Here is a 20,853-nt window from a genome sequence, read left to right as displayed (position 1 = left end):
GGGCCGCTAGGCGTGGTGTTGCCAGCTTTTATGGGCTCAGTATCTTCACACGCCTACAGGTGGGACCATTCCAACTGCCCTGGGGAAGGGGCTGAGATTCCCAGGAATTGGGCCACCGCCCATTCTTTGGCCTTTTGCAGTTAGCCTTGGGACTCTCATGGCGCCTGATGCGGTCACAATGAGCATATAATGAAGCTCAAGGTCCACTAGAAGTCAAACCTCCAACCAACTTAATCCTCAAGGTGAGTGGGAGTTGAATCTTCCAACATTTTGAGGTTAAATTGCTGTCATTCCTTGAGTGGCTGTGCCCTGCCCCCTTCCATCCTGTCTCATTTCCAGTCAGGAAACTGTGATATGACAACCAATTCACAGTTGCTTGCTTCTTGGTTTTTGCCAGAGATTTAAGGTTTTTAAGGGTTAAAATTATAATATGTAATTAAAACTCCTAAAATAAGTATTTCAAACACAGTGGGCAAATATGTATGTTTTCAGTAAAAGAGTTTCATAAAAAATATACCAAAAAATTTCATGTATAATCAGGATTTTAAATATTTAACAAATTCTAAAAGTTTTTTGTGGCTCCAGCTAACTTTGAGATGCTTCAAAAAAAAACTTGAGACATCTTAGATATTAACTTAACTAGGATTATTTAATATATTAAGTTAAATACAATGAGTCATAATTCTAGTAATTACAAACAAGTCTCTTTATCAATTCAGATGTTTAACCATGCCTTTTAAGTCTTTTGTGTCATTACAGACTGTTAAACTGTTGTTACAAAGGTGCTTCATCTTTAAGAAAATTCATCAAAAGCCAATAAAAACAGTGGGTTACAACAGTCCCATGTCAGATAATGGCTATGTGAGGATTCCAGCGCATACCCTTAGCCCTCTGGACACAAAAACAAATGGCTGTCCTGCCCCTGGGGCCCCTAGATTAGTGTTCAGAGACTTTTACTCCCTGATAGGCAGGGTCAACGCCCCTACTCAGTCTGGAAGTAGTTTCAGAAGACGGACCATCGCCCCTCTGCAACCCCAGAAGATTATGGGAGTAAAATCTCTGAGGGGAGAGTGAGACAGGAGGGAAGGGCACAAGGCACAGCCATTTAAGGAATGATACAGCAATTTAACACCAAAATAGTGGAAGATTCAACTCCCAGTAGGCCTTGAGGTTTGAGAGGTTTGACTTCTAACAGACCTTGAGCTTCATTATGTGCTCATTGTAACAGTGTGATAAATAACATGCCCGCAGGTGCCATGACAGTCCCAAGGCTAACTGCAAAAGGCCAAAGAATGGGCTGTGGCCCAGTTCCTGGGAATCCCAGCCTCTTCCCCAGGGTAGTTGGAAAGGTCCCACCTGTAGGCGTGTGAAACTACTGAGCTCATAAAAACTGGCAACACCAGGCCTCGCGCCCTTTTTTCACTTCCCCCTCTTTGGAGACGGCCTGCATTGTCTGTGGAGTGTGTATCTACTTATACTTTAACCTGAGCAACCAATTCCCGTACCTCTTTCCTTGCCTTTCTCTTGCCTTACACTCTATGCAGTGTGTATCTCTCTAAATAAATCTACCTTTACTCAACTGTGGCTTGCACTTGAATTCTTCCCTGGGGGAAGCCAAGGACCCACACTTGGTGGGGCACCTCTCAGGGGTTCAACCAAGACCTGGGACACAGCCCTCCTCACGCCCCACATCCATTTTCCTGCATCAGAGCCAGTGGGGCCCACAACGTTGGGTCCCAAGTCAACAGGCACCCCATGCAAATGAGACTGGGATAGCATATATTACGCTAAGAGAGTGACGGCCTGGGCGGCCACAGGGAGGAACCTCCCCGCCAGCCTTGCGGATTGGCCCTTGCAGCCGCGATGTCAGGAGCCCGGAGCGTGAAACACTGGCGGGATGGCAGGGCGAGAAGCTAGGGCGGAGCCTGGCGTCCCCTCTCGCGTCCGGCCGCGCCCGTCAGCTGAGCTGCGGAGAGACAACCGGCCGCTGCCGCCTCTGCTAGCTGTCCCTGCGGAGCGCCAGCCCCGGCGGAGCCGGCCTCACTGCGCTCGGCCCTGGCGCGTCCCTAGTTTCAACCCCGACGCGGGGTCGCAGGGCCCGCGCCTGCGCAGCGCGGGAGGGGCGCGGACCGGGACCCTCGAGCCAGCGCGTGCGCGGACCGAGCACTGGGCGGGGGGTGGGCGCCGGGGTGAGCCTTTGGGGGCCGCAGCCCCACTGAGGCGGCGGCCTCGGGGCAAGAGAAGCACGGGCCGACTGCGCCCGGCTGGGCCATGGCGTTCTTAGCCGGGCCGCGCCTGCTGGACTGGTCCAGCTCGCCGTCGCACCTGCAGTTCAACAAGTTCGTACTGACCGGCTACCGGCCCGCCAGTAGCGGCTCCGGCTGCCTGCGTAGCCTCTTCTACATGCACAACGAGCTGGGCAACATCTACACGCACGGTGAGCTGCGCCCCGCATCCCACATCTGCTGCAGCCCTGCCTGGGCCGCAGGCTGAGGAGAGCCCCAGCGCCGAGGTCCTGGGCTGCCCGGGCCCTGGCACAGCCAGGAGCCGCAGTGACAAAGCTGCCATTGTCCGGGATTGCGCTGCTTGCTTCCGCTTCCCCGGCGGGGGGCCCCGTGGCAGGCGAGGGAAGCAGAGTGGGAGACCTATTCCTCTTAATCCCTCTGAGCCCTGGACAGAAGGAGCTTGGTGTCCGGCCCCTTCGTAATCCCTGCGCTCTGAGCATCCTCTTCCTCCCAACACCCGTCCCGGAGATGGGTGTTGACTTTGGCAAGAAGGGGCCCAGGAGAAGCCAGGCCCAGGCTGCCCTGCCGCCCCTGCCTGGAGCAGGCCAGGCACGGGGCTCCACCTGGTGGCAACTTCTTCCTGCCCTAGCAGGCGCTGGGCCCCTCCTCCACGCCCTGCGGAGGTGTGGTGACACAGCCCTGCCTGTCCTTGGCGTGTCCCGTGGTGATAAAGGGATCCTGGGTGCGCTGGGCCCAGAATTGGTACCTGCCTCCTTGGGGACATGCCAGGAGTGGGCAGCCCACAGCCTCAGCCTGCTGTTAGCCTTTGACCCCTGTGAGGGCAATGCCAGAGTGCCAGCAGGAAGGGGTACAAATGGCCCTGGAGGCCTGGGTTGGGAGAAACGGAGCTCTGGGAAAAGGTGCCTGGGGAAGAGACAAACAAGGTCCCTTTAGCCTCCTCCCCTGCCTGGCCTCACTCCTCTCTGGAACACCAAAAGGCCCACAGCCTCCATTTGTCTGGTCACTTAAGGGGAGGAGAGGACATACGGGTTGGGAGGAGCAAGCTAAGTGGTCCTGGGTTCTGGTATCATCGCCCACATGTCTTGTTCTGAACTCAGCTTGAAGTCTCGCCTCCTGGCTCCTGCAGACACATGGAGGCCAGGTTGGGGGGTTGGAGCACCCTGCTTTCTGGGGAGGTGGCATGGCTGGGAGGGTGAGAGCAGCATGGGAGTCAGGCTGCCCGGGCTGTGTCCTCCTTCCATTGCTTACTTACTGGGGTCACCTGGGGGCATTTCCTCACCTGTAAAGTGGGGATAAAATGGTCTCTACTTCCCAGAACTATTGTGAGCTCTGCTAAATAAAGTTACTGAAAGCCCAGGGCCTGCCAACCAACAGCCTTGCCAGGGCCTGTCTTGCTTTCATTCCTCTCATGTTATCTCTAGACTGTGGACTCATTGAGGACATGACTTGTCCTCAATGCTGAAGCTGTCTGATGGAAAACTGTCTCCCTCCCCCAGGGCTGGCCCTGCTGGGCTTCCTGGTGCTGCTGCCCATGACCATGCCCTGGGGTCAGCTGGGCAAGGATGGCTGGCTGGGGGGCACACACTGTGTGGCCTGCCTGGCACCCCCTGCTGGCTCTGTGCTCTATCACCTCTTCATGTGCCACAAAGGGGGCAGCCCTGTGTACACCCGGCTCCTTGCTCTGGATATGTGTGGGGTCTGCCTCGTCAACACTCTCGGTGAGCCAAGGGATGGGGTGGGGGTGGGAGGCTCGAAGGACGGGAGCTGGGGGTTCGGGTAAACTCACATGAGCCTTAGAAAGGGCAGGTATCGATTAAACTGAAAGGAAAAAAAAGGGGGGCAAGTGGCCCCCAGACTGATGTGCCCTCTCCTGCCTCTCTCCTCTGTGCAGGGGCCCTGCCCATCATCCACTGCACCCTGGCCTGCAGGCCCTGGCTGCGCCCAGCTGCCCTGGTAGGCTACACCGTGTTGTCGGGTGTGACTGGCTGGCGGGCCCTCACCGCCCCTTCCACTGGTGCCCGGCTCCGCGCCTTTGGCTGGCAGGCTGGTGCCCGCCTCCTGGTGTTTGGGGCCCGGGGAATGGGGCTGGGCTCGGGGGCTCCAGGCTCCCTCCTCTGCTACCTGCGCATGGATGCACTGGCACTACTCGGGGGCCTGGTGAACGTGGCCCGCCTGCCAGAGCGCTGGGGACCTGGCCGCTTCGACTACTGGGGTAACTCACACCAGATCATGCACCTGCTCAGCGTGGGCTCCATCCTCCAGCTGCATGCTGGCGTCGTGCCTGACCTGCTCTGGGCCGCCCACCACGCCTGCCCCCCGGATTGAGTCACCTCCTGCCTGCCATGCGGGCCGGCCCAGTCTTCCAGGGCCAAGAGCACCATGCTTCCCTCCTCCTGCTGCTCTGCGAGGGCCTGGCTCCCTGGATGCTTCCAGCAAACAGGACTTCCCAACAGGGATCCCTCATCTGTTTACCCATTCTTGCCTGTGGACTAGCCTCTTCTCCTCCTCACACCTTAGATTTCCAGCTTCCTTTCTCTGGGCCTCAGTTTACCCTCTGTGAGTTGGGATCCTGCCAGCCCAGAGCCATCACCCCCCCGGCCCCTCCTGGGACCCTCAGATAAGGTACCTCATGGGTCCCTGGCCCAGCGTCTGGCCCATGCTTCATGCCCTCTGTCTTTCGGCCCAGCATACCAGCCCTCCCAGCAGCCCAAGGCTTGCCTCCCTGTTCTCCCTTCTGCCCAGAGACTGTGGAGTGAGGGGTCTGGGCAACAGGACTTATCTCTTATCCTGAGATAAGAGATAAGGCTCTTATCTCAGGATCGAGGGGCAGGAGGGCGGCTGCTGATGCTTTTTCCAGGCAACTGGCACAGAGACACAGAGAGCTGAGTGGCCCTGGACCCAGTCCCTGCTGAGCTAAGGGCCCACCCTCCTCTTTGACAGCTTGACCTGCCTACCAGGGACATACCTGCTCAAGAAATCTCTGCTCCACACCATGTGGGGCTCCCAGCTCCAGTCTGTGGGCCTGGGGCTGGGGGGCTTGCAGGAGAGCTCAGCCTCAACCCATCCCCAGGGGCCTCAGATCCTGGGCGATGTCAATAAAAGGGGCAGGAAGTGCTGGTTGCCATGCAAGTGAGCTGGGGTGCTCCCGAGATTCAAATACCTTTTATTAGACATGGCCAGGCAGAAGGGACCCACTTTCCAGAGGGACCCCAACCTCCAGGAGGATGGAGGGGAGGAGCTAAAAGGTTAAAAGTGCCGAGCTTGAGCCCACAGGCTCAGGCTGGGCCCAGTGAATCCTCAAACAGGCTGAGGAGGTTCCGAGGCTCAAAGGAGGGGAAGGTGCCCCGAGGGGGCTCTGAGTCAATGTCACTTAGATCCAGAGCATCCCTGGGGCAGGAGGGAGAAAAGAGAGAAGTGACTCCCAAGATCTGAGAGCTGCCCTCCCACCCCCAGGACCCTGGGTCCGCTCACCTCAGCGTGTACCTGCTCCGGGGGGCAGGGGAGCCACTGCAGGGGGTGGAGGTGCTCCCGGAGGCCCTAGCCAGGATGGCCTCTGGAGAGAGCGCGGGCCTACACAGGATGGGCAAGACCAGCAAGGTGTCGGGGGTAGGCTGGAGTGGGTAGGGAGGGCCTGGAGAGGAGGCCACAGCTGGGTGGGAGCAGCAAGACTAGCCCTGTCCCCGGGGTGGGAGGCCATGTCTCAGACAATGGAAGTGTGGTGTATTTTCAAAGAAGCACTTTGACAACTTCTAAAGTCCACCTGACCACACTCAGAGGCCCTTTTTGAAATACACGGGCTCTGCCTGAACTGGCTTTGAAATGACCTTGTAGTAAATGAAGCTTCTCTGGCACTTCGAGTCTGCTCTGAAGTGTCCCCCTGGTGATGGGGTAACATTTCATAAGGAAGGAGGTAATGGTGTAATCCCTCCTGAGAACTGTCAGCCCCTAGCGTGTGGTTTTCCTTTGCAGTAGTTTCTTAATTACAGCCTCTTGCTTGGCCACCAGGCACCTGGGACTAAGGAATTCCTCCCAGCGCAGGGCTTGCCAGGCTCTGGGGGCTTTGTCCTGGGAGAGGAAGGATAATGCCTTGTCCTTGTGTACTGGCAGCCTCTACGGGGGCGGGGGCTGCACTGCCTGCCTTTCCCAGCAGGACCATGGCTCCCTAGCATGGCAGCGCCCCAAGTGTGAGGTTGCCAGCCCCGCTGGACTCTGTACAGACCCCGCCCCATTCATTGAGCTGAGAAGGAACAGCTGCACCACCCCCAGCCTTGGTTCCCTTCCTGGGGTTTGACGGGGGCCAGGATTGTGGGAGGTGTCCCGCTTCACCACTAATACCCCTGGGCTTCTGGCTGGGCCTCAAGTGTGGGGTTTGGCCCCCAATGACAGCCCCCCCACAGCCGTCTGTCCCGAGCTCTCACCCACCCTGTGCTGTCATCATCCCAGTTGCTGGAGAGGCTGCTGTCCAGGAGGAGGCTGCAGGGTGGCGAGCCAGGCGGGGTGGCCGGCGGACCAGGGGGCTGCAGCCAGCTGGAAGGGTGAGCCAGCCCATGCCAGAGCCAGCACAGCAGGGCCAGCAGGGCCTGTGGGGACAGGGGCATGAGGGAGGCTGGGCAGACCCTGGGGCCAGACAGCAGAGCAGGACTGCCCATCCCCTTCACCAGCCTACCTGCCACAGGGCCCACCCTCGACTGAGGGCTTCGGCAGCCATGTACCACAGGACGCTCCAGGGCCGCGGCTGCCTGAGCATGGGCAGGGCCAACAGGGCCTCGGCCGTGGCCCGCAGCTTGGGGTCAGGTTCCAGCATCATGGTGAGGACAGAACGCAGCTCAGAAGACAGGCCTATCCATGGAGCAGGGCCACATTAGGAGTGACAGGCCCTCGAGCCCCATGGTTCCCCACTGCCAGCCATTCTCTACAATGTGTCCCCCACTCACCAGCAGTGAACTCCGGGGGCAGGTAGCCCTGGCGCAGCTGCTGCCAGCCCTCCCCGCCATGCGGCAGCTCCATGTTGCATGCCACTTCCAAGATGGTGAGGCCCAGACTGGGAGGCACAGGGACAGAGAAGGGTACGGTTGGCCTTGAGACATAGAATCCAGAGCCCTAGGCTGCCCCCAGGAAGAGAGTGGGAAAGGGCTTCTGTCTTCTGCCATGAGCCGGTGAGGTGGGGAAGCGGGGGCTGGGGGCCCTGAGAAGGTCTCTTCAGGGCTAAGGACATGGACCACATCATGGAGCATGGACCACTGTAGTGAGTCCTCCTAGCACCCTCATCACCACCACCACCACCACCACAGGACTGGCACTCTGGTGGCTGTGGTTAACAGTGATGCTCTCATCATTCATTCTGTTGACATGATTGGATACATTCGAGGCAGAGCAGTGGTTACCAGAGTAGACTGTGGAACCCAGCGCCTGGTCCAGTCCCCGCTTCACCACCTGCTAGCTGTGGACTTGGGGAAAGTCTCTTAATCTGCTGTGCCCATTCCTTGTCAATGAAGTAATAATAGTCCCTCCCATGGAGGTGTGGTAAGGACATGGGTGAATCCCGTAAACTGGTTCCAGAGGGTTCATTGCTTAGACAGCCTAACTCTTCAGAGCCCCCTAGACTAGGGGGCGGGACCTTGACCCCCTTGGGGATGTGTCTCCTGTCCTGAGGCCAGGTCTTCATGCCTTGGGGCTAGGATGGTGTTCACCCTGCTGACCACACCCCCAGCCACCAGGGCAGGCCTCCCACATCCCCACCCTTACCTGAACACGTCGGCCGCTGTCCCATAAGAGCCTTGAAGCAGCTCAGGGGCCATGTAGCGGGGGTCTCCTTCCTGGGCCTCGCTAGTTTCGGATGCACCCAACTCCACCAGCAGCCCAAAGTCACCCAGCTTGCAGCGGCCCCGGGGCCCCAGGAAGATGTTGGCAGGCTTGACATCAAGGTGGACCAGGCCCTGGCCATGTAGGTGGGCCAGGGCGAGCAGGGTGTCCCGCAGGTAACCCCAGACCTGGGCCTCAGGCAGGCCGGCCCCCCAGGCCTCACAGTGCTGCTGCAGGCTGGGCCCGCACAGCTCTGTCTGCAGGTACAGGAGGCCGCCCTCCTCCCAGGCTTGCTCCAGCCGCACGCAGCGCGGGTGCTGCCCCACCTTCTCATGGCCGCCAACCTCAGCCAGCTTGCGGGCCCGGTCCTTGTGGCCCCGGAATGGTGACATGGAACGCTTCACTGCATAGAGCCGGCCATCCTCCTTGGAGCGCACCTGGAAGGGAGGGGGCACAACCATTTAGGAGGACAGTCTGGCAGATTCTGTTAAGGTTTCACATTTGTGAAAGGTGCAGTGTGGCGTCTGCCCTAGAGAGACCCCTGTGAGTGCAAGAGCGAAGCTGGACAAACCTCCACCCCAGGTGCTGGTTTGCTGGAGCCTGAGAGAGGGCGAACCTCTAAGTACTGACTTGGGAAGGTGGCTAGGATGCATTAAGTGAAAAAAGCTGGCTACAGAACAATACAGGCCATCTGATCTGCTGAGTAGCATATAAAATGGGTTCTTCTCTACATGGTCAACTCCAGAGATGTACGGAGAAAGGTCCGGAAGGACGAACCACCTGAGAATCACCATGGTTTTCTCCAGGAAGGAGAGCTGATCTAGGGGCCTGTTTGTACTTTTTAACAACAGAATTGTCTTCATAGAATCCTTGTGTAAGGAAAATGACCGTTTTAAAGAAAACATACACGATTGGAAAATATATTTTAAGAAACAAAAGGTGGCATGGAGGGCGTCGCCTGAGCGCTCGCTGGCTGGGGGCGGTGGCGGCGGGCGTGTGCCTGCACTGGGAGGGGCGTTGGCTCGGGGTGGGCAGAGCTCGCCAAAAACCCCAGCGTGGCTGGCACGGGGCGGGAGGAGATGGCAGCCCGGAGCAACCACAAGGCGTGCCAGGCTCTGGACAAAGGGAGAGTGTGTCCTGAGGGGGCCTCAGAGGGGCCTGTGGAGGGGGTGGTATGAGAAAGCAGCCAAATCAAGCACTAAGGGGAGCCTGTCAGCCCACGAGAGGAGGGCTTGCAGGGGAGGGGAGGGAAACAGGCTGCTCAAGACACTAGCCCATCCCGGCCAGGGAAATGGGGGTGAGGAGGGGGGACCCCCAGACAGGTGTGGGGAGATGTTACCTGACTCACCTTGAAGACCTCTCCGTAAGAGCCATGGCCCAAGCGGCCAAGCCTGTGGAAACTCTGCTGGAAGAAGGACTCTGGCCGGCTCGGGTCATACACGGGGCTCTGCAGGGGCTCGGAGGTTTTCCCTCGGAAGGACACCCGCCGGGGCTGGGGCTGGTGCCAGCCCGGGGTCCGAGGAGGGAAGAGGCGGCTGACAGGGATGCTACCCTTGGCGGGGGGCCGGGGCGGGAGGCTCCGACTGAGCCCCCCAGGCCTCTTGAGGGAGAAGCCAGGTTCTGCATGGCGGAAGTAGGCTGGGACTGGGACCGGGGTGCCACTCAGGGGTGGCGGGGTGCCCTCTGTGGGCACAGGCATGTCCAGCACAGGAGCCCCTGAGGGGCAGAGTACAGAACAGTATGTCACTCAAACAGCACCTGGTCCTGTGGCCCCAAAGAGGCTGCAGAAGAGAGCCACGCCTACTCCAGACCCACGCTCTGCTTTAGACATGGAGGCCGTGGGCCCACCAGTACCTGTGGGGAAAAGGTATACAAATGTCTGCTTGCCTGCACCCAGTCGCCTGCACCTTGGAGGTTAGAGAAACATAAACTGGAAACCACAGGGTCATGTCCTGGAGGCCCCCATGGTCCAGCAGAGGTTAAAGCAAGGCAAATTCTGGAGCCAGACCACCTGTGTACGCATCCCAGACCTTGCTAGGCCTTAAAATATGCAACCTCTTCCAAGACTGTCTGGTGGAAATATTAACATAGGCTCACTATCCCTTATCTCCAGTTTAAAATTTTAAAAAGTCTGAATTCCAAAAGTTTCTTTCTTGCTTTCTTTTTCCATAGTTTAGACTAAAACTCATTTAGTGGAGTTCCACTTCCAGCTCCATAGTGTAGAGGCTAAATCCCAGCTGAGTGTAGCAGAGAGGCTGGTTTCCCTCCTTTCACCAGCTCCTACTCCTAGGGCAGAAGTTCTAACTCAGCTCCAGCAGGCTGGCAATACTAGAGCCCAACTGCTAAAGTCCCAGCTCATTCCTAAGGAGAAGGCTCCACACTGGGAGAGGCAAGCCAGCAAGGCCAGAGGCTACTGCCTTCTTTATAAGGCAGCAGTGACATTCAGAGACAGGTGCCACTATCCTTGCCCCCAGCTCCAGAGTTGTGGCTCAGAGACTCTGCCCAGGGGAGAGGTAGGTCATAAAACAGAGAGCACCAAAGCTCTCTCTGCAAAAAAACTGACTTTATTAGAAGCACAGTGTGCTCATGCAACCTAATAACAAAAAAACAAGCCACCCAATCCAAAAATGGGCAGAAGACCTAAACAAGCAACTCTCCAATAAAGACACACAAATGGCCAATAGGCACATGAAAAAAATGCTCAATATTGCTAATTATCAGAGAAATGCAAATCAAAACTATAATGAGGTATCACCTTACACCAGTCAGAATGGCCATCATTCAAAAGTCCACAAACAATAAATGTTGGACAGGCTGTGGAGAAAAGGGAACCTTCCAACAGTGTTGGTGGGAATGTAGTTTGGTGCAGCCATTATGGAAAACAGCATGGAGATCCCTCAAAAGACTAAAAATAGACTTACCATATGATCCAGCAATCCCACTCCTGGGCATATATCCAGAGGGAAACTTAATTGAAAAAGATACATGTGTCCCAATGTGCACAGCAGCAGCATTTACAATAGCCAAGACACGGAAACAACCTAAATGTCTATCGACAGATGATTGGATAAAGAAGTTGTGGTATATTTATACAATGGAATAATACTCAGCAATAAAAAATTAATAAAATAATGCCATTTGCAGCAACATGGATGGACCTAGAGAATGTCATTCTAAGTGAAGTAAGCTAGAAAGAGAAAGAAAAATACTATATGATATCACTTATATGTGGAATCTTAAAAAAAAAAAAGACAAACAAACTTATTTACAAAACAGAAACAGACTCATGGACATAGAAAACAAACTTATGGTTACCAGTGGGGGAAGGGGGTGGGAAGGGATAAATTGAGAGTTGGATATTTGCAGATACTAACTAATATATATAAAATAGATAAACAAGTTTATGCTATATAGCACAGGGGACTATATTCAATATCTTATAGTAACTTATGATTAAAAAGAATATGAAAATGAATATATGTATATTCCTATATGACTGAAATATTCTGCTGTACACCAGAAATTGATACAACATTGTAAACTAACTATACTTCAATAAATATATACTGAAAAAAAAAAAAAGAAAAGAACAGAAGCACATTTTGGGAAGTTCAAGCCTAAAGGCACTCTCAAAATCAATGGAGGTTTTGGTAGTAAGCAAATAGGAGGCTAGGACCTTCATTAGTGCTACAAGCTGAACCATAGGCCAGCTAGTTTACCAGAGACAAATGGGGAAAGAGATAGCTAAGAAGGGCTTTCCTGGGGTCAGAACAAACCTTAAACACTGAACTCAAAAGCTACCCCTTTAAAGCCCAAATTTGACTGGATCAATCCATGGAACAATTGATGTTCCAGGGTATTGTCAAAAATATTAGAGCAACCAGCCAGCAATAAGTGGAGCCTAACAGCTAGGTATGATTGGAGAAAAGACAAAGAGAGCCCCCACCCACCCTAAAACCACTGGCGTCCCAGGGTGGCTGTATACATGCCCAAGGCTGGGCCCTCTGAGGAGCAAAGCCAAAGGCTTCACACTGCAGGGAAAAGAGACAACACTACAATGGTCCAGCCAGGCACCAAACAAACAAGCAAACAACAATCCCAAGCCCTCGGGGGTGGAGTGAGGAACCAGTATCTGCAATTGCTACAACATATTATCTAAAATGTCCATTTTTCAACAACAACAGGAAATTACAAGATAGGCAAAGACACAGGAAAGGGTGACCCACACACAGGGAATAAAACAGGCAGCAGAAACTGCCTGTAGGAAAGACCAGATGTCAGATTTAACAGACAAAGATTTCAAACTAGCCTCTATAAATACGTTCAAAGAACTAAAGGCAACTACACTTGAAGAAGTAAAGGAAACACGATGACAACATCTCACCAAATAGAGTATCAATAATGAGATAGAAATTACAAAAGAACCAAATGCAGAGTTGGAAAGTGCAATAACTGAAATGAAAAAAAAAAATTCACTGGAGGTGTTCAACAGTAGATTTGAATTGGCAGAAGAAATAATTAGTGAACTTGAAGATAGATTGATAAAGAGTATCCAACCTGAAGAATAGATGAAGAAAAGGAAACCAAGCCTCAGAGAAATGTAGGACAGCATTAAGTGAACCAGTGTATGCATGATAGGTACATTAGAAGAGAAGAGAAGGAGCAGGGAAAATATGGATTAAAACTTCCGAAATGTGATTTAAAAAATAATAATAATATAGCTAAAAAGCTCAATGAACTTCAAGTAATATAAACGTAGAGATCCACACACAGACACACCACATTTAAAGTGCTGAAAGCCAAAAGCAAGGGGAAAATCTTGAAAGCAGCAACAGAAAAACAACTCATCACTTGGAACCATAAAATTAACAGCTGACTTCTCAAAAGAAGTAATGGAGGTCAGAACGAAGTGGAATGACATATTCAAGCATTAGGGGTGAAATTTTGTCAACTAAGAATCCTACATCCTACAAAACTATCTTCCAAATATAAAGGCAAAAAAGAGGTATTCCCAGATAAACAAAACAGAAATAATTCATTGTTAGGAGACCTGCTTTACAAGAAAAACTAAGGAAGTTCTTCAGGCTGAAAGCATGTGATCCCCAACAGTAATTCAGATCCACATAAAAAAAAGAGAGCCCCAATAAAGGCAATGATGTTGTATATGTAGTTTAAAAGACCGTACAAATTCACTATTTTTTCTCCTTTCTTCTTTTAGCTGATTTAAAAGCAAATTTATAAAACTACGTAATTGTATTGTTGGCATGTAATATATGGAAATGTAATATACTTGCAAATAACAGCACAAAGAAGGTGTGTGGGAACAATACTAGAGAATGATACCACATAGTAACTCAAACCCACAGGAACAAGTGGAGAGAACCAGAAGAGGTAAATAAGGAGGTGAACATAATAAAAAAAATTAAGAAATTTTAAAATGAAAAACACTAAAAGAAAAAGTAGAAAAAGAATAAATAAAGGTCAATGTAGCAAACATTATACACATACACTTGCTTTTCTTTCTTCCCTTAGCTTCTTTAAGAAATTAAAGATGACCTAAATAAATGGAAAGACATTATGGTTCATAGATCCAAAGACAATATAGATAAAACGGCAACACTGTCCAATTGATTAATTGGTCTACAGATTCAGCACAATCCCTATCAAAATCCTAGAGAACTTCTTTGCAGAAATTGACAAACTGGTCCTAAAAATCATATGAAAATTCACAAGACCCAAAATAGTCAAAACAATCAAAACAAAGTTAGAGGACTCACACTTCCCGATTTCAAAAGTTACTACAAAACTACAGTAATCAAAACAGTGTGGTACTCACATAAGGATAGACATGAAGATCAATGGAACAGAACTGAGAGTTCAGAAATAAACCCTCACATTTATAGTCAATTGATTTTGACAAGGATGCCAAAACAATTCAGTAGCAAACAAACAAACAAACAAACTGCCTTCTTAAATGGAGCTGGGGCAACTGGATATCCACATGCAAAATGTTTTTAGTAGAAAAATCTGATCTGGCCCATTCTTCCCTCTAAGTGTGAATATTCATATAATTCTTGACAGAAATATTAATGTTTCTGATTATGGGGTGATGCCCCAGACCCATGAATGGGTGGTGTTACATATAAATGTTAACATGCACCTTACTAGCTTTCTAAAATCTGAGACATTTTGAGTTCTGAAACACACCTGCTTCAGGGTTTTGTGGACCTGTAATACTGACCTCATGGAAGGCTTAGCCTAGTGTCTGGGGTATAGATCCTGCAATAACTGTTATAAGCAATGCTCTGAATAGTAATTGAAAGAATACACAAAATACAACGGTCCCATGGGTGTAAGTGACTTGTGTTGGAGCAGAGAGGGCTACTGTGTTGCTATAATGTTATAATTGAAAGAAAAACAGAGAGAAAAAGGGAGAGGACTCCAATTCTGAGAGGAAGCCACAGTGTTATCAAAAGATTCACTCAGCAGGGGATGAGTCAGTAACTGAAACAGGAGGGGGCAGTCACTTGCCATCTGAAGTGACTCTAGTGCCTAGGAGAGTGAGGGATGAGGGGAGGGACCCCCACAAGGGCCTATATGGAAGACTCACCCTACATCCTATGGGGACCCTTCCTCTGCCTCCATCCACCTCAGGAAACCCATCCCAGAGTTTCTCAAAGTGAACCAGGGAGTCAGGTTACCCTAGGGTACTGGTTAAAAGTACAGCCTCCAAGTCCAGGCCCAGCACATTCAGGGACATTGGGCACCTGCATCTTAAACCAATTCTCAGACCATTCCAATGTCACTACGTTGTAGCACCACAGGCGTGACCAAAAAGCTTAGGGGGTGGGATAGGGGAGGTAGAAGAAGCAGGGACTCCCGGTGAATCCAGGGTAGCCCTGAACAGAGACTAGGCTGGGATAACTTTTTCAGCCTTCAGGGGCCTCACCCTCTCACTGGGCCGGACACATCTGCTGACCACGGTCTACTGCACTAGACTGTGAGTTCCTCCTGGGCAGGGCCACAGCTGATTCACCTTCGTGGGCGTGGGGAAACCCTGGTGAGCAGAGTTGAGCAAACCAGCTGTCACGGGGGAGGAACTGCAGATGGAAGGGTCGGTGGGGCTTTTCCTGGGGACGAACGCGTAAAGGGGGAGCAGTCGCTGGGCGAAGGGGCTTCCGGAAGACGGGTGATAGGGAGGCGGGAGGAGGAGGAGGGCAGGGGCAAGTCACCCGGGAGCCAGTAGAGGGGAAGTGGGCGGGGCCGCCCGGGGCAAGGCTGACCCAGGGAGGGTTTATCAGAGGGGCGGGGCCGGACCCAGCCGGACAGTGAGACGTGGGGCTGTTGGAGGGGATGAGAAAGGGGGCTGGAGTGGGTGATGGGGGAGACAGATCCGGAGAAGGGCTGTCAGAGGGCGAGGGGTTGCCGGGGAGGGAGGTAGAAAGGAGAAGGAGGCAGTCCCGCCCTAGAAGCGTCAGGGCCAGGTATGGGCTCACCTGGGGCGGGTGGGTGGGGCGCAGCTCAGCGAGGTCCCAGATTCCGGGTCGGCAGAGGGCGCGGGAGCCCTCAGAGCGGTCAGGCGGTCCGGGGTCTATGGTCGACGGCTCCCCACGCCCGGGCGGGAGGACTATCTGAAGGGGGAACGGCCCGTGAACGCGCGCGGAACCGACTCGCGCCAAAAATTCCAAACCGGACTCGAAGCCCCGCCCAGGAACGCCTCTTACCCCACCGCCTCCCCGATGTAGCCTATCAGAGATGGTCACCCTGCTGGGGCTCTGCCCTGACGTCCCTGCGTGCGCGTAGCCGATCCCGCCCCGTGGGCTCAGCGGCCGAGCGCGCTCACTGCGCAAGCGCCAGCCTCCTGGGCGCTGGCTGGGGGCGGAGGTCTGTGCAGCATGGCTTTCAGGCTGAGGCGGCACTTGGGCCCCTCCGGCTGGGTTTTGAGGACTCCGATGGACCTCCGGACCTCGACCGACCTCCAGACTCTGGCCCTGGCACCCACAGCCCTCTGGGCTGGCTCAGTTTCTGCATCTATAAAAGGAACCGGTCACTGCGTTTCGCCCCTGAGGTGTAGCCCCAAGAGGCGGTCACTTGGGGCTGAACAGGAAGTCCGGCGGCCTCCGGGGTCCCCTGGCGTCCCTGCGAGGTGGCGTGCCCAGGCCTCACTGGCTCCCTCATGCCTGCCGTGTACTGCACTGGGGAAGCGGTGGGGAATGCCACACAGACATCCCCCACCCCACCCCCGGAACGCGCGGCTTCGTGAAGTAGAAAATTCTGCCTCTGACGGGAAGCCTCCTGCTTCCAGGCCTCAGACCTCCAGGCAGCCCTTCTCATCCTTTGGATTTGAGACAAGCTCCACTCAAACCTCCCTTAGCCCCTTCCTGGCTGAACGACCTTGGAAACGCACTGGGCCTTTCTGAGCTTCGGATTAGTCTTTCTCTCTGGTAAAAATGGAGCTGATGACGCTTCCCTCAGGGAACTGGAGGTTCAAATAGGATGATCCCCTTAAAGTTCTTAGCAGGGGGGCCGGCGCAGAGCAAGCGCTGATTCCTAACAGTAGGCTGGGGTTTGCTTCTTCCTTCACCAGAGGGGACCTTTTTATCCATTTAACAGGATCTAGATGGGTCATGCTTTTAGGCCACCCTCCCTAGAATGCTCCCCATCTCATCACATCTCCTTTCCCCCCTTATTTTCATATAGCATTTATCTCTATCTGAAATTCTGTCTTTATCGGTTTACTCATTGACCACCTGCCCCCACAAGTTGCTGAAAGGTCATGGACTGCAGGGCTCCCAGCCAACTGTGCTGCTGACACCTTCAGCAAACACTCCACTGCATGGACCAGCACTAGAGGCATCCTGGGTTAGGTCCAAGACCCAGAGCTTCTCTGGGGGCTACAGCCCACCTCCATCCTCCCTTCCTTTGCATTAGCATATCTGGCAGCCACAGCCCCTGTCACTCAGGCTGAATCCTTGTTAAAGACCCCAGGTTTGTCCCCAGGAAACCCCAGGGAGCAAGCACACCCCTTTCCAGCTGCCATCCCCTCTGCCAGCCACATCTCCAGGAGTCCTGGACTCAGGTCCTCTTCCAACTGTCCATTCTTGAAAGTCTAATTCATAATGACTTTAAAATTGTTCTAGTTGAAAAATATACTTCCAATGGACATTTCACTGTATAGAAGGGCTATAATATAAAATTAAGTACAGATACCAGGTAAGGGCTTGGGCTATGGAGTCAGGGAATTTAGCGCTCCAACCCTGCTCTGCCACACAGAATCTCTGCAATCAGAGGCAAATTGTTTTATGTCTCTGGGCCTGTATTTTCCACATTTATAAAATGGGGATGATAATAGTAGTTCCGATCTCCTTGGGTATATGAACACTAAATGAGAAAAGGACATGGTCAAGCATGCAGTAGGAACTTACTCATTGTTTAATCATAAAAGTAACACTCCCTCAAGTGTATAGTGTTTTGCAGTTTTCAAAAAAGCTGCCTGGGCCAAAAGGAGGCCCCTGGAGGACACTTGGAGCCAGGACCCCTGCACCCACCTGGGGGTCAAAAGGTTTGAGACCAAAACGCTTGGCTGGTGCTCCATCCAGGAGGAAGCCTCCCAAACTCTGCCCAGGCATGGGATTCCCCAGGTCCTGCAGGCAGGTCCACGTGAGAGCCAGCTTGAACTGGGCGCCCCCGTGCGACCTGTCTCCGAAACAGCACCTTGGGCCGGAGGAGACTCTCCCTGAAGATGCATTCACTACTCACTAGCAAAACCCCTCCAGGAATGGGGCCGCAAAATTGGAATAATGTGACTTTAGAAAAGCAAGGAAAAGACAAGAGTGGCCACAAGTGTGAACGTGGCTACGCTAACAGGAAAGAAGAGATTGCAGTGGGCGCTTCTGGGCAGCTGGCTGTGTTCTATTTCTTGACCTCTGTGCCAGATGCATGGGTGCTTTATACGTATTTGTTATATTGTACATTCCTGTCTCATGCAGGCTCTTGTTTGGATGCTATATTTCACACTGCCACAAGGTTTTGGTTTTGTTTGTTTGTTTTTAAAATAAACTGACAGGTGGGTGGGGAGAGGGAGCTAATAGAAATCAGCTTTGCACAGCACAAGTGCCTGGGGGTGACTGAGGTGTCCCCGAGGTGCCTGATGCAGGGATCTAGGCTGAAGAGCTGCCAGATAGAGGGCTGGGGTGTGACTTGAGGGGCCTTTAGCACAGCTGCGTGTTCAGAAGATGCCTGACCTGCAGGCCCCTGGCCTTCCCAGATTCCCACCCTAGCAGGTGCTGCTGCTGTGAGCAGCTGGCTGGGAGCCCACTGACCCAGGCTGTGCTATTTTAGATAATGCCCTTCTTGAGCCTCCGTCTTGGACTTTCAGCACCCCTGCTGTCTCTTTGCCCTGGGATCCCAACTCCGGCCTCTCAAAGTTGCTTCTCTATTCAGAGGCTAAGCCATGTCCCCTCACACCTGAGAGCTAAGGGTAGGCCAGGCCCTGGCTCCATCAGAGACCCTCTCGACCCCTAAGCTGTTCATATACTCTCAGGCTGGCCCTGCCAGGGCAAGGCTGGGGGTGAACTGAGGAAACTGGTCTTGCTGGGGGCGGAGGTGGTGACATTACAGGGACCAGGGGTGCCCAACTAGGCCGGGCCCTTGTCCCAGGCAGTCAGCTGGCCCAAGGCCCCAGATTGGTTGGCATTTTCCATAAGCCCATGCCAGCACCCAGGCAGTCTGGCAGTGGTAGCTGGCGCTGGCTTTCCCTTTGGCAGGGGCCAAGCAGGCGCCCAGCCGGTACCTCCTGCATGGTCCCTCCTGGTCTCCCCGCCTGCCTCCTCCTGGGCCAAACTTTCCTGGCAGCCTGCAGGGTGAGCTGTATGTCTGTGTCTGGGTCTGTGCAGGGGGTCCTCAGCCATCCCAGGTCTGAAGCAGACCCCTTGGACCCAGACTGGCATGGAGTGGGCAGACAGCAAAGTGGTGTCTGGGATAATAGGTCTGCTGCTGCCAGAAGCGTGTGGATGAACCGAGTGGAGGGTTGTGGACTCGAGCCTGTGAATTGCCTGGCTTCAAGTCCCAGCTCCGCTGCTCAGTTGTACAACCTGGGCCAAGTCCCTTCTCTTCTCTGCCTCTGTTTCCCCACCTGTAAAATGGGGTAAGAAGTAGCTCCCGACTTTATTTTTTTTATTTGAGATATTTTTATTTATTTTTTAACTGAAGTGTAGTCAGTTTACAACATTGTATTAATTTCTGATATACAGCATAGTGATTCAGTTATACACATACATACTTTTCATATTCTTTTTCATTACAGGCCATTACAAGATATTGAGTATAGTTTCCTATGCTATACTGTAGGACCTTGTTTATTTCCCCCACTCCATTTTTAAAAATTATTTATTTTTTAAATTTTATTTTTTATTGAAGTATAGTTGATTTACAATGTTAGTTTCAGGTGTACAGCAAAGCAATTCATTTATACATATATATATTTTTTCAGATTCTCTTCCATTATAGCTTATTACAAGAGATTAAATATAGTTCCCTATACAGTAGGTTTTTGTTATCTGTTTCATATATAGTAATGTGTATCTGTTAATCCCAAACTCCTAATTTATCCCTCCCCCCCCCTTTTATTTTTATTTATTTATTTCTAAAATAGAGGTACTGGGGATTGAACCCGGGACCTTGTGCATGCTGAGCACGTGCTCTATCACTGACTTCTACCCACTTCCTTCCCCTACTATAGAGGCAAGCAGATAGACTCGGGGAAGTGGGATTCCTACTCAAGCTCCTCAGCCCAGTAGAGCTGGTATTTGAACCCAGTCTGAACCCAAATCCAGTGCCCAGGTTACTGATCACTGGCCACTCAGCTGCCCTCCATGAGCAGGCCAGGGAACCAGTGCCTGGTGCCATGGGGCAGAGCAGGTGGCCTGGCAGGAGAGCCCTCCCCAGGGAATCAGAGTGGACTGTCCCAGCTGTCCCAGGCTCTTATGGGTGGTTGGGGCCAGGGGCCACCCCTGTGCTCCTCCCAGCAGCCAGTAAAGCCCACAGGACTCCAAGTCATGGCTGCCTGCCAGGCAGGGCAGGAAGTAGGTGTGTGGGGAGCTGTGCTGGTGCACCGGGCTGAGGGTACCCAGCAGGAACAGAGGGGCCTTGTGCAAAGGTGGGTCTGTTGGGGGGTAAGAGAGGGTGGGTGCTGCCAGCACAGTTGCATGGCATGTGCACTCACATGAGCATGCCCCCTGGGTGCAGGCCCTGGTGTGGGGAGAGAGAGTGGCAAGGGTGCAGTCCAGGGTGTGGGTGGGAGGGGAGGCAGAGAGGGAGGTGGGATGCAGGTGAATCTCAGTGCCTGGGGGCACTGCAAGGGAGTGGGTACCTGGTAAAAGCCCTGCAGTCCACTGGTGGCTGAACCAAGGGCCCCCATAGGTGTTGTGGGCTCAGAGGCCTCACATTGAAAAGCCCCTCTACCCGTTGTTGTCCACTTCTTACTCCAGCCTCTCTCCAGGCCCCACCCTGCCCGGCTACCTGGGGTGGTAGGCTGGACTCCTTAGCCAGAGGTGCCCCAGAGGGGCTGGCTGGGCAGGGGGCAGGCCAGCAGATAGAGTGTGGGGCCTCTGGACTAGGATCCAGGAGCCCTGAATCACTGCTGTCTCCAGCCAGCCCAGTGGGGTCCACAGACTCCCTGGATGAGGTAGGGGCTGGTGTCCAGACCCCCCTATTCCTGGCATTTCCCAGGCCTACCTCTCCTGGCCTCCTGGCCTCAGCTCCCCACCAAGCCCCCTGTGCCTGGCCCTGCTTCAGGCTCCTCTGC

The 20,853-nt window shown here is 53.2% G+C and overlaps 2 protein-coding genes across 6 annotated transcripts; one reads left to right on the top strand and one right to left on the bottom strand.

The window, feature by feature from the left end:
* Positions 1-1,598: 1,598 nt before the first annotated feature.
* Positions 1,599-8,986, top strand: PAQR4 (progestin and adipoQ receptor family member 4). The gene is made up of 3 exons (XM_010949851.3): positions 1,599-2,437; positions 3,743-3,964; positions 4,138-8,986. Exons 1-3 carry the CDS (start codon positions 2,272-2,274, stop codon positions 4,569-4,571), a joined length of 822 nt encoding a protein of 273 aa, XP_010948153.2. The 5' UTR covers positions 1,599-2,271; the 3' UTR covers positions 4,572-8,986.
* Positions 5,382-15,740, bottom strand: PKMYT1 (protein kinase, membrane associated tyrosine/threonine 1). Of its 5 annotated transcripts, none has more exons than XM_045512766.2 (9): positions 15,545-15,740; positions 14,998-15,105; positions 9,397-9,764; positions 7,992-8,485; positions 7,181-7,287; positions 6,913-7,085; positions 6,669-6,826; positions 5,718-5,816; positions 5,382-5,633 (listed from the first exon to the last, which is right to left on the bottom strand). In XM_045512766.2, exons 3-9 carry the CDS (start codon positions 9,745-9,747, stop codon positions 5,522-5,524), a joined length of 1,494 nt encoding a protein of 497 aa, XP_045368722.2. In that variant the 5' UTR covers positions 9,748-9,764; positions 14,998-15,105; positions 15,545-15,740; the 3' UTR covers positions 5,382-5,521. The 5 variants fall into 5 exon arrangements, with proteins under 5 accessions (XP_045368722.2, XP_045368721.2, XP_074202557.1 ...); XM_045512765.2 differs by having other exon boundaries at positions 9,397-9,902; positions 15,545-15,739; XM_074346456.1 differs by lacking the exon at positions 15,545-15,740 and having other exon boundaries at positions 14,998-15,250.
* Between the last annotated feature and the right edge of the window lie 5,113 nt (positions 15,741-20,853).

This window comes from Camelus bactrianus, chromosome 18 (assembly GCF_048773025.1).
Source record: "Camelus bactrianus isolate YW-2024 breed Bactrian camel chromosome 18, ASM4877302v1, whole genome shotgun sequence".
In the NCBI taxonomy this organism is placed as follows: domain Eukaryota; kingdom Metazoa; phylum Chordata; class Mammalia; order Artiodactyla; family Camelidae; genus Camelus; species Camelus bactrianus.
This window is presented reverse-complemented; position numbering and strand designations above follow the sequence as displayed.

What these genes read in the sequence shown, in the direction of transcription:
- PAQR4 (XM_010949851.3), top strand. Translation starts at nt 2,272, where the DNA reads ATGGCGTTCTTAGCCGGGCCGCGCCTGCTGGACTGGTCCAGCTCGCCG. An exon ending in GGGCAACATCTACACGCACG is followed by an intron (nt 2,438 to 3,742) that starts GTGAGCTGCGCC and finishes TCCCTCCCCCAG; the next exon opens with GGCTGGCCCTGCTGGGCTTC. An exon ending in CTGCCTCGTCAACACTCTCG is followed by an intron (nt 3,965 to 4,137) that starts GTGAGCCAAGGG and finishes TCCTCTGTGCAG; the next exon opens with GGGCCCTGCCCATCATCCAC.
- PKMYT1 (XM_045512766.2), bottom strand. Translation starts at nt 9,747, where the DNA reads ATGCCTGTGCCCACAGAGGGCACCCCGCCACCCCTGAGTGGCACCCCG. An exon ending in GCCCCCGGAGTTCACTGCTG is followed by an intron (nt 7,086 to 7,180) that starts GTGAGTGGGGGA and finishes CTCCATGGATAG; the next exon opens with GCCTGTCTTCTGAGCTGCGT. An exon ending in GAGGGTGGGCCCTGTGGCAG is followed by an intron (nt 6,827 to 6,912) that starts GTAGGCTGGTGA and finishes CTGTCCCCACAG; the next exon opens with GCCCTGCTGGCCCTGCTGTG.